Raw genomic sequence first — 12,570 nt, 5'->3', positions numbered from 1 at the left:
CTTATTGTTATAAAACTAAAAGTGATCTGATGAATTTTTAGGTTTCTATGTATAATACTGATGTGATTTTAACTAGAAAATGTACTATTCTTGCTCCGTTTCAATTTGCTTGCCTTACTTTTCTCTTTAGTTTTTTTTTTTTTTTCCATCTCTTCATTTTTCAATAAAATGGAAAATTTGAATAAAATATAGGGTGTTTACATAACACATCTGAGATCATCAAATGTGTTTGTGAAATTTTTACACAAGAAGCTATGACGATACATCAAGATCGATTCGTTACGTTTTGTGGTCAAAATTCTGGCGATCAGTTAGAATATGACGTCAAGATTTGTGCAAAGACAAACTTTGCCCATCAATTTATAGCATAGCATAACAACATTGCTTCTAAATATAAATAAATTGTTGACTTCAGAGACTCAGAACATGTCGAATTCGTGTTTAACTACAGACAAGGAAAAAGGAAAGTTCTCAAAAGAAACGCAGGATATACACTCAACTGATTTACGCGAAGGTGATGCAAACTTGAGTTGATTTGACTTGGTATTGCCATGCTATACATAGTTATATCTATTTTTTCAGCCTCTTTTGAGCTCGGTCCAACTCTTCATCATTGTTTATATCCCGAAATTCCTCCATAAATTGATCGCCAGGTGCAGGTGGAGGATTTTCTGTATCCTAGAGTGAAATGTGTGTAGTATTGGTCAGCTAAATACCGTGATTGATCTCATTATCCTAAAGGGAGTAGGATCGGTGAATGACTACACAGAAGTCGGAAAAGGTTCATACCTTAGCATCCTTGTTTGCCCGCTTCCCTAGATTAATCTGCACTGATATACTGGCCTGTGAAAGATCAAGGCCAGTAGCCTGTAGCGCTTGTGTCAACGAATTCAGTAATCTGAGTAAAAGCAAACAAATCATCGATCAAGGGTCAGCATGAATAATACATCAATATCATTAGATAACTTGCAAATATTCAACTTGACATGAATCTCAGGAGAAGTTGTAGCAAATGTAAGAGAGGTAAGAGCCAATAATTATTTTCTTGAACAACTCTAGATCTAACATAAGCATCCACGAATAAAAAACTCCGAGTTCAACAACTCTACACGCATATGGGCAAAATTGGTGTATATGTCCAACGACTCAGCTTCATGTATTTCAATTTTCAAGTATAAGGATGATAATATAAGTGGTATTTCTGGCTATTGTGCTAGAATATTGATAAGCCGGTAATGTGAAACACAAAAGCTTTTTGGAATACAAAAACTACGACTCATTAACTAGAGAAATTTCAACATGCTAGCTTAAGCAATAAATATAGCAATCATCGCAACTGTTTAGAAATTCCAAATTTGTGATGAGAGATACACAAGCTTCATCATAACAAAAAAGGCATACTTAAGATACTCGAGATATCACCACATTCTTTCATGCAACATCATTCAGTGACAGAGATAGCAGTGTCTTAAAACATGAAAGCAGCATATAGAACGACTACTAACAAAAAAGGAAAAGCAAGCAAATGCCTGCAGAAGACAACTAATATACTTCCAATATACAGAGACCACACACTTTATTTAATATTATAAACTCTAAAACTAGATAAATGTACTCACCCTTGAGAGTAAGTATTCGAAAAGTTGATTGTGCCGCCTTCTACCATAAACTCCTGATTATTCAGAGCATTAGTGGTGCTGGGGCATTCATCAGACGCAGGCGTGGGTAGTGAGTCAGAGAAGGAACTATCATTCTGAAAAGGGACTGGCATACTAGCCTGAAGAGGCATCGATGTCGTGATTGCCATTCTAGCTAGTTCCTTTTCTTGATCCATCGATTTAACATCACCACCAGGATGAGATTCAAGTGGATTCCGTTGATTGGCTTGCATAGACGAAGTGACGGTTAAGAGATTCTCATCAAACCTTCCTGAATATGTTGGTCCTGTGTCAGTACCATTGTTCAAGGCCTGAGGGTTTGCAGGAAAACTCTGTGCGTGCCACTGACTGTTTCTCTGAAGGATTTCAAAAGTAGCACACACTTATAACTAAACACATGTTGTTCCCATTACGAAGTATATGTAGTCATGCCCCTCCCTTCCTTATATTAAGAGATGCAAAAACACAGTCTAGGTAGTTAATAGCACAATTTATGTTGCACCTATGGACTTATCATTGCCTAAATAGCAACCTCCTTATATAGCCTAAGTAGCATCAATGGAATTTTACATCTGGAAGAGAGAGTAAAGTGGAAGAAGAGGGGGATATGTCATAATCTTGCAGGACTAAAGGCGAACACCGGAAAGCGATCGAGCCAACACCAATCTAAGGTATAGTTACCCATAGATCAGATGCATCCATAATGTAGATCTATCTATTTTCTGAAACCATGAACATATTCACATATGAAATAGTGGAAAGATAAAAAAAACAATGGAACCACAAAATGAGAGCACCATGCATATACCAGTACATAAAATGTGACCTGAAATTACATGCACCTCAATGGTCATCAGAGAGTGGTGCATGTATGTGTGTGTTTGGTGGGGGTGGACGTAGGGGGGGAAGGAAGAGAAAGTTCTCTTTCCAATTTGACTCGACTTGAAAACGATTTACAGAGCATGGGTGCAATTACGTGGAAGTCTGCTAGACAGACTAGAGCTGAATGTGTCTTTTACAAGTTCACTGTTCAGCTGTACAGATCAGCTCTGAATTATTTTGCAACTTCTGTCACTGTTAAAACTAGAGATAATTGCACCGAAAAAACTTGATTATTTCCCACAAGCTTGGTTGGGATTTATAGTACTTCAATATGTACAACTTTAGCAAGTGTATAATTACAGAATCCTAATCAAATCATTCCTAATTGACGTGGATTACATAATATCTTAACAATCTGAAGCAAGAGTATTTTCTGTTAGAGGAATAATATTTAGCACAGCTAAGACCAAAAGAGCCCAATTCAAAAGTTCACAACCAAAAAAGTTATGGTGAGAATAGAGATGTTATAACTATAGGTATATAATTTACCCATGGCATAAGTTTTGTAGGCTCCGAGCTCCAAGGTTGATATGATCCTTCATACTTCTGCACTGTATCCTGTAAATACTGTACGTACTGAATTACCTGCATACAAACATCAAAATAAACCAATAAATCTAAACTTTAAAGAAGAAGAATGTAAAAGTTTCTTTCTAAAATGTACCTCGAACAAGAATGACGCGGTATCTCGTTTTTGATCAGTATGGGGTATCAAATTTCTCAACATCTGAAATCTAGAGATAGACAAAAAACTTTGTCAAGAGTGCAGAAATTTTGTTCAGGCATTTTACACAAATCTGGCAATTGTTACAAATTCTAAAGATAAAGTCACAACAAAATAAATGCATTATCTTGTAAATCAACTTGAATATGTATAGAGCGCCTTTGCAACACAAACATGAAAAGAAAAGAAAATCACAGAACATACAAATGGAGAAGACATCAGATGTTCATCAACATGACGTACATCAGCACCGAGCAAGTGTATTTCAAAGTTTGCAATGGTACCAAGAGGTAGGCTTTCAAAGCAAATATTCAGTTCGAAGATCTCTGTGGCCTCAAAATGTAGGACATGCATTATCTTTTTTCTCAGGTTTGCAACTTGTTTTTATTTTAACTAGTGCTTTCCAGTTCAGAATCTACTGCTTAGGTTCGTAACTTGATATCCGTATCCAATATATTTTCAGTAAATGGGAAGTAATTCCTAATGGAATATTAAAGCTTTTTTCTGTATATATTTTTCTATTCATAAATGTCTCCTTCATGTTAAGACAATTAGGTGTAATTTTTGCCACCATAGTTAAGAGCATTTTGGTGCCTTATGTCAGCAACAGTTAATAAAACAAGCTCACCCTAATCATTTAAGAGTTTATCAATACAATTACTCTATTAGTTCAGTTTGTGAGCTTGTTTCTCAATTGAATTCCAATTCCTGAGCATGAACTCGTGGTTCTCGAGTTGCATTCATACCTTATTGTTCCTACCAAATCAACTATAACTAAAATTAGAAAATCAAAAACAAACCTCTCATTGATCTTGCTCCTCCGACGCTGCTCTGTAACAGAATGCTTCGACCTAATTGCATTTGCCTTGTCACTGTTCTTCCCATCTGTCACTTCCAACAAGTAAATAAAAATTACATTTTAAAACAATTAACCTAAACCAAAATAGTCAAAAAATTTATTCCCACCTCAAAATCCAGTTCAAAAATCCTTTCTTGCAGAAAATTCTACCATTAAACTACAACAAACACAAAAATAAAAAATTTCACAAACCTTTAGTACTGTTACTTGAAGGTGTGGCATCTCTGTTAGAACCAAAATCATACTCATCCTCTTCTTCTTCCACATGATGACCCTTTCCAGATTTCATCCTATTTTTTCAAGATTTTGAAATTTTCTGCATAAAATCAACAAATTAGAGACCCCCACAAGATCAAAACAACAAAATAAACTCATTCATCTAAGAAAAAGAGATCTACTCAATCAAAAGAACAACAAAAAAAAAGGTTCCCACAGAAATTGGTGAAAGAAAGATTACATTTTTACTGTTTTTTTGGAAACCCCAAGTTTTTTTTTTTGGGTAATTTGAAAAATTGAAGAGTGGAACCAATCTTTTGGTTTTATTGGTATTGGAAAATGGAAAGTTGGCTGCTTTTTGTTTTTGGTACTAACTGTTTTCAAGTTTTTTTATTTATTTGTTTGGTCTTGTTATTTATAGTATATTGTGATTAGTTGTTTTATACTTAAATTGGTGTCATGAGTCATGTGATTCAATTAGATATTTCACAAGTTAGGCAATTATGCTTACATGTGAGCTGTGAGTTATCAAGCAAACATGACCAGATTTGTGTGTTTTTAATTTCATTCAGCTCGTTCACATTATCGATCTCAAGTTTGGATAAATAAAGACGATTGCGGAGGATCAGTCAGAAATAATGTTTCTACCACTAAAAGTAGGGGCAAGATGCTTTGGTTTTCGCCAAAAAGGGTAAGGAAGCTTTTAGTGTTCAATTGCCAACTTTGAAGTATGAAATAAACAATAGTAATTCTTGTTGCAAGTCTCATTTCAAGCATAAGCAACAACATACTCAGCGTCATCACATAAGTGAGGTCTGAAGAGGGTTGTATGTACGCAAAACTTCACCCCTACCTTAGGAGGTAGAGAGGTGATTTCTGATAGATCTTTGGTTCAAGTAAAAGCATAACAAAGCAGTTCGAGAAAAACAAAGTTGAAGAAACAAAAGCACTAGGCAAAAACTGATGGCAATTAGGCAGAATATAGTAACAAAGTTGATGAAACAATATATCCATCCACAGTAGTTTATATCCCCAAAAACTCAGTGTTATACTACTGCATCAACTCAGTGTGAAAATCAAACAGGACCGGGATTTGGATGCTTATCCAACTTATAAACAACTTCTGCCTTGGTTGATGCCCGCTGAAACTGTATTAGCTCAGTGAGTATTTTGACAGTTGCGGATTCTTCAATTACACATGGCTCGATTATGATTTTCATCAGCTCGGGAGACTTAGCCAACAGAAGCTTCATCAGTTGTATCTCAGGGATTGTGCCATTAGTCTGCATTAGCTTAATTTCCCTGAGGTGATTAAACGTCACATCTGAGAAGCGTTCCACTTCAAGAGATTCTAGAGCTGGTATATCATTGTCATCGCACTCCACCTAAGAACGATGAACCAAAACTCATCTTTTTCAGCTTATTGATGATTTAAGGAGCACGGAAATAAGGAGATACTACATAAAAAGCGAGAAAAGAGAACCTTAATTTCCATAGATTGTACATTCGGGAAGCTTCTTATCAAGCAAAGAGCACATGAAACCTCGTTCGGGTCAGACAGATAGATGCTAGATATGCAGAGATGTTTGACACAATAAAGATCGTAGGAAAGCCTCGTTGGTACTTCACCTGCTCCTGCAACAAAGAACTAGGAAAAAAATACCATAAAACAGAATGACTCAAAGCCCAAAAGATGTTCCATGATTGAAAATGCAGTAATGAAGCAACATTTACCATGTCATTCAAGTGGAGGTGCTCGAGAGCAGAGAAAAACTCAAAAAACTTGGCGATATTACACTTTCCTGCTCCCACGTAATATTCCCTATGCGAAAGTGAAAGCTTTGCCAGACGAGGGATATTTTTAAACAGATAGATCTTATATTGCCTGTGTAGTCAAAGGATCTCAGATTTGGAGCACTAATTTCAATGACATTGCTTGAAGCACCTGAGATCTGCAGCACCAACTGCTCGAGCAACAAGGAACGAGAGATTAAACGTTCAAGCAACTTGGAAGAAATTGCAACATCACGTAGTTCTAAGCTAATCAACCTATCAAATCCTTTGACGGATGGTTGAGCAAGTATCGAACAATTCTGGAGAGTCAAATGCCTTAACTCGAAACATGTGAAGAATGAAAGAGGCATTTTGTATAGGCTACCCCTGATTGGAAGTCTAAGAACAAGGTGTTGAATGTCGTTTCTAGAGAGGAAACGTATCAAGTTGTCAATATTAGGACATGTATCCAAATAAGGAACGCAGAGGGTAAACTTTGTAACTGGTCCTGTATGAAAGATCAAAATGTGGTTGATGATCTTTACAAGGTTACTTGTAAGATCAGCTAAATCCTCCTCAGGTTTCCAAAGTGTGTGAGAAAGCGTCAACACAGGAAGTCCATGCCATATATTTCTCCATTTTTTCGATAAGATACTTGTCCTCACAACATCTCGAAAAGGCAAACACATAAGGATTTCATCTAATACATTCCTAGGAAGGTCACAAAGTAATGTTCGATGGGAACATTGCTTTCTGCACTTATGTCTCATATTATTTAACAATATTCACCAATAAGAACCTGTAGGAAATACACAACAGAACACAAAGATGAGAAATGTAAGAAGAGCAGAAAGATGTGTCTCGTTCTAATTAAATTAATCATCCATCTCCTCTTAATATGAAAAAGTTGCATTCTTTACAAATACAGAGGATTAAACAGAATTGTTATTCGAAATTAAAATTCAAACGAAACTCAAACAGGTTAGTAGGGGTATCTACACAATAAGGTATGGAGGTCGAGGATCAGTCATTAGGCTAGAAGGTTAGTAGATAGTCGATCGAGAATGTTGTCCCATTTTGTTTCTTTTTCTTCTATATAAAACTACTATATGTTGCCCGTATCTTATTATTTTGTTGTCATATTTTCTTGCTATCATGCTTCGAATTCATCTTCTTAGCCGAGAATCTATCAGAAACAGGTCTTTTCTACCCCACACCCCCACAAAGGTAAGGGTATCTTATCCTCCCAAGACCCCACTAGTGGAATTGCATTGGATATGTTGTTGTTGTTATTTAATAGGTCGATTTCATTCAGAAATTAGTCCTTTTTTGGTCGAGCTACGAGTCTATCGGCATGGGAGGAGTCAACTTGGGCCTAGGTGATTCACCTGAATCCTTCAACGGAAAATTACACTATTTATACATGGCTAAAATTATTTTTTAGTATATACAGTATATCTCGAACTCTCTTTAGCTAATTTGTGTATGTAGTTATTCATATTTTGAACCCCATAACTAGTAAAAATCCTAGTTCCACCTCTACATCGAAAACATCCTTTTTATCTCACACCCCCACAAAGTAAAGGTCTACCTAAATCTTAGCCTCTGACCGATAAATCTTACCCTCTGTAGACCCCACTAGCCGATATTAGCCCCCCCTCCCCACACACACACCAAATTACAAAACCCTAATCTCCAAAAAGATTAATAAGAAACAAGAAAAAAAATACATTACTGGGAAAATAGATATTAAACTTACCAAGAACTAGATAAGGCCTTTCGCCTTTCTCTTTGAAGTGTTTATTTGTTGGCCTATGCTAAATTTGAGCACAAGATATAATGGATTTAATTATGTTGAAATTGATTATCTGGTTATTGTTTTTTATTATTATTAAAATTAATATTTTCTGACTTATTTAAAAGAAAAGGTTTGACTTTTGAGGAACCTTAAATTTATTTTTTCAGTATGAGAAATTTGACTCAACATATTTAACCTTCAATCAATTAAAAAAAATGTCTTTTTGATTACTTTAGATGAGAAATATGTTATATTTAAATTATTTTTAGAAGGATATTGCCCTGAATAATAAAGTAGCAATACAAGTATAATATTTCACATGGATAATTAAATAATGAAACGGTATTCTAAAAATTCATATATATTATAAACAAAGAGACCAAAAGTGTATTTCAAGTAATTGAAGGTTAAATATGAAACTCATAATTCTCAAAAACCCAGTAAATTTTTTCTAAACCTTGCATTATATTAAAAATTTATTAATATAATAAATTGACAGTTCGAAACTCATAACTAAAACTTGGTGCTTGACGCGGGATCGATTCTCCCTGGAGTCTTATTGCTCAATTCTTTATTAGGTAAAAATAAGATTCCACGCGGCAAGTTTAAATACCTGTTAATATATTTTGACTTACTAATACCTATCTAACATTTCACGCGGTAAATTTAAATATCAGTTAATATATTTTTTTAACGTACAAATACCTACCTAACATATCACGCGGCAAATTTAAATATCTATTAATGTATTATTTTTAACTTACTAATACCTACCTAACATTTTACATAACAAATTTAAATAGTTATCAATGTATTTTAATTTACTAATACTTACATAACTGTAAACCTAGAAAATCAATGTGTTATGTCACATTATTTAATTAACACGTATGTGCTTATATATATATAAAAGGTGTTACTTGGCACTTTTTTTTCCCCTAAATTTGTGTGCGGCTGTCTGAGCTTATATCAATTGACGACATTTCTTAATCCTCTCTGGTTAGGTTAGTAGATTTTAATCTTTCTTAAATTCTGTGGGATTAAATTATAAATGTGTGTGTATTGATTAAATTGTTGAGATCTTAGATTTGCGAGTAGAATGTTGGAATTGAAATTTTGCTAAATGTAGAAGGAATTACACTCAAGAACAGACCAAAAAAAAAAATGTATGATACCTAAATTGAGATAAATAGAGTATTGTTTAATCAAGTAAATATCACATTTTGATCTTATGTCCAAATGGCTCTCAAAGTTTTTGTAAAATGATGTTAGCTTTGTAAAGGTTAAGTTTTTTTAATCTATAGACCATCGGATACTATAACAATAATAATCTATCTAGTGTAATTCTACAAGTGAAGTTTGGGGAGGATAGAGTGTACGAAGATGTTACTTTTATTTTGGGAGGTAGAGACAATGTTTCGATAGACCATTGGGTCAAAGAAAAAGAAGAAATGAAACGAAATGAAAAAGTGTGATGAAGTCGTAGCAAAATACTAGAGAGAGAATGACAAAGCATATTGAAAAATAAAATAACTTCAACGAACTAATATGATAATTTAAGTGCAATAAAACAACAGACGTCGAAGGACAAGAAACTCCATGAGTAATACTACGACTACTAATATGAAAAAATAAGTGAGACAATGTTCTATTACCTACTCGCCTTCCAACCATATGTGTCAATGTGTCCTCCACTACCTCCTTTCTAAAGGCATGTCCTCAGTAATCTGAAAGTGCATCATGTTTTGTCCAATCAGGTCTCCACAATAATTATTTGGCATAATTATATATACAATGTAACCCCCTAGGGTCCACCTAGGTCCGCCTCTGATTGTGTGTTGACTTGATTAACTCATTTATTAGATACGACTATTTAAGGTATCTTGACAAGATATGAAAAGATAGAATATTAGTGGAAAAACTGTAGCATCAAACTAGCTGGAAAAATAAAGTAGTTTTACTTATTAATCTAAATTATAGAAGTAAAATTGGAAATTAGTGATGGAATGTAAGGACATTGGAATGGAAAAATGTTTATTGCTAGTATCTCTAAGAGTAAGGTTAAGCCCCCAAAAGTTAAAAACCTCTAAAAATTTTGCGTTTATTATATAACTAGTCATTCGTGAGTACTATTTATAGTTTATAAGTATATCTATTGGGTTTATCATCAAAAATCTTATTAGTATATATAGCTAATAACGGTTAAATAGTTTAAAGCGAAGTAATGCAAAGTTATAAAGCGAAAGAAGAAAATTGAGTTATCAACCTCAAACTTCCTTGTACAAATGGATGAATTAAAAAAGATAGATTGCTCTTCTAAAATCTGTCCAATAGCTCTTGATAGTTCATCACTTGTGCTTGTGTTCATTAGATCTTGTTGAAGTTGTTGACATTGTCATGTGATTCTGTTTTGCTAGTCGCATCGATAGGTGCTTTGGAACAACTCCTCAGTCATCTTACCATTCTAACTAGTCATTCTTTTATATATGTTTTTGTTATTGTGTCGTTGCCTAAGAGAAATATCTGCATTCCTAGCTGCATTTGCAGATATGTTCTCATCTTGTAGGTTGTAGGTAATCAAATCTATCAATGGAATGGAATTAACCATATTAGCAAATTGATTTTCCTTTAATGTGTTAATCTTAGCTTCTTGATTAGCGATAACCATTTTAAAAGTAGTTAGATTGATCTCATACACAATATTATTCGAAAGATCATCAAAAGTGCCTAAAATTTGCTGTATTGTGTTACGAATTGGTAAACCAAACCACACTATCTAGTTGTTGTTGAGGATTTTGTTGCACCAAACTCGCTTTGCATCTAATATCTCCCTCACATCACCTTGATATTTTTCAATATAAGTTCCATCTTTCAATGAATCTTCTTGTTTTTTGTTGCATTCTTTATCAATAGCAATCAACATTAACATGGAAGACTTTACTTCGCCATTCAAGTCGTCTTAGTAACAGATAAGGGAGAAGGGTTTTTTTTTTGACAAACCAATTAGTGAAAGAACCTTAAAAGGATAACTTATAGCTTTGCGTCTAAAAAAGTTAAAAGAGTGAATTGTACTAAAAATATTAGTAAGTTTTCTCTTTAAGCCACTGATTGTATTGAGTCCCCTGCTGGTAACATGCATTGTGTTTGTTTAACTTATGAAGCTAACGTAGCAGCAACTGCTACATTGATCTTGCTTTTAATTTAAATCGTTTACGTTTATGCAGGTTTCCATCTTTGCTTCTCACCACAACTATGGAGCAAATAATAAAGGAGTTTGACAGTGATATTCTACATCCTGAGGTTATTGTTCCCTACTCTACAAGTTCTTCGGAGTTTATGCTAGGCCCATGCTTCAAGGATGGATTTCCTTCGGAGCTCGAGTCATTTTATCCCCTAGCAGAAGGGGAGAAGCTACTTCTACACACACTGCAACCTGGTTGGCAGGAGAAAAACACATGGAAGTCATGGCCAACTGCAACAGAAGGATGGATCGGTTGGGTTAACCGAATGGAGAAGGTTAAGGGGGATACCTGGAGGACTGCAGATATATATGATACCATACAGTTATCCAAAGTCAACATACCATGTGACCCCGATCTGTTGTATGCTGCATTGTGCTTCTGGTCTACATCAGGTAATGCATTCCATTTCAATTTTGGAATGATGAGTCCAACGGTGTTCGACATTTCTGCTTTGACAGGAATTAGGCCTCATGGTGAGGCAATTAGCTCAGTCCTCGACATCCAGAGTCCAAAGAGGGAGAAGAGTAAGAAAATATACTATGAGAAGTTCATCAAAGTGAACACGCAAAGAGAGGACGTAACTGAGGAGGAACATTTGGCGTTCCTCAATATGTGGCTCTGCAAATTTGTATTTTGCATTGGTTCGTCTATGGTAGCCAAGGAGTATAACAATCTAGCCATAGCTCTTGCTTCGGGCAGAAAGGTTGCTTTGGCTCCTTTCATACTATCTCATCTATACCGAGGTTGTAGAAGCTTAGTTACCCGAGGATTTGCTCCTGCAGGGGGGCCCTTCTGGATCCTACAACTCTGGCTGCAGTCTTACTTTCCGCAGTATAGACCTTTTCCTTACGATACACAGAATTGTACGACTTTAGGGATTGCCCTGGCTCAAGGGAAGTTAAAACAGAACAGCTTCCAAGAATGTTTAAAGTTTTTCTACTTATGTTCTTCCATATCTCCTAGTCAGTTCACTCCATATTCACCTGGATGGCTGCAATTGGCGGAGCATATTCCATCTAATAAGCTAGCTCTAGACGATATCTGGTCCAACTTCCTTATTCCTCGAGACCTCCAGTATGGTCTCGCAATAGGCAACTCAAGTGTTGGAAAAGCTGGAGTGGAGTATTACTCTCCAAATCAGTTTGCACGGCAGTTCGGCTTGACACAAACAATTCCTCTTCCTCCTCATCAGTCTGTCAACGCTTCACCACTTGAAAGGATCGTTTTCAATTCAGAAAGTGGCATTAGAGAAGTGGATTCGAAGTTTGATCAACTGAAGAGAAATTTCTCAGTTGTCGAATTTCATCCTAATCCAAAATGTACGCCATCATTTGAGTCGTGGTGGTCTACTTACATAAGTAAAACACGGACCGAATCAGTTGAGCAGATCCTAGATAGGATTATCGGTGAGGAAGCAA

The 12,570-nt window shown here is 35.3% G+C and overlaps 1 protein-coding gene and 1 pseudogene across 1 annotated transcript; both read right to left on the bottom strand.

Moving 5' to 3' along the window:
• Positions 1-570: 570 nt before the first annotated feature.
• Positions 571-4,652, bottom strand: LOC125829659 (transcription factor BIM2-like). The gene is made up of 8 exons (XM_049508849.1): positions 4,581-4,652; positions 4,316-4,439; positions 4,065-4,149; positions 3,205-3,274; positions 3,030-3,125; positions 1,620-2,014; positions 790-898; positions 571-678 (listed from the first exon to the last, which is right to left on the bottom strand). The coding sequence occupies exons 2-8, from the start codon at positions 4,410-4,412 to the stop codon at positions 571-573; spliced, it is 960 nt and encodes a 319-aa protein (XP_049364806.1). The 5' UTR covers positions 4,413-4,439; positions 4,581-4,652.
• Positions 4,653-5,414: 762 nt separating this feature from the next.
• On the bottom strand, positions 5,415-6,885 carry LOC125829771 (F-box/FBD/LRR-repeat protein At1g13570-like; annotated as a pseudogene).
• Between the last annotated feature and the right edge of the window lie 5,685 nt (positions 6,886-12,570).

This window comes from Solanum verrucosum, unplaced genomic scaffold (assembly GCF_900185275.1).
Source record: "Solanum verrucosum unplaced genomic scaffold, falcon-dt-bn FXZP01000008.1, whole genome shotgun sequence".
Taxonomy (NCBI): domain Eukaryota; kingdom Viridiplantae; phylum Streptophyta; class Magnoliopsida; order Solanales; family Solanaceae; genus Solanum; species Solanum verrucosum.
This window is presented reverse-complemented; position numbering and strand designations above follow the sequence as displayed.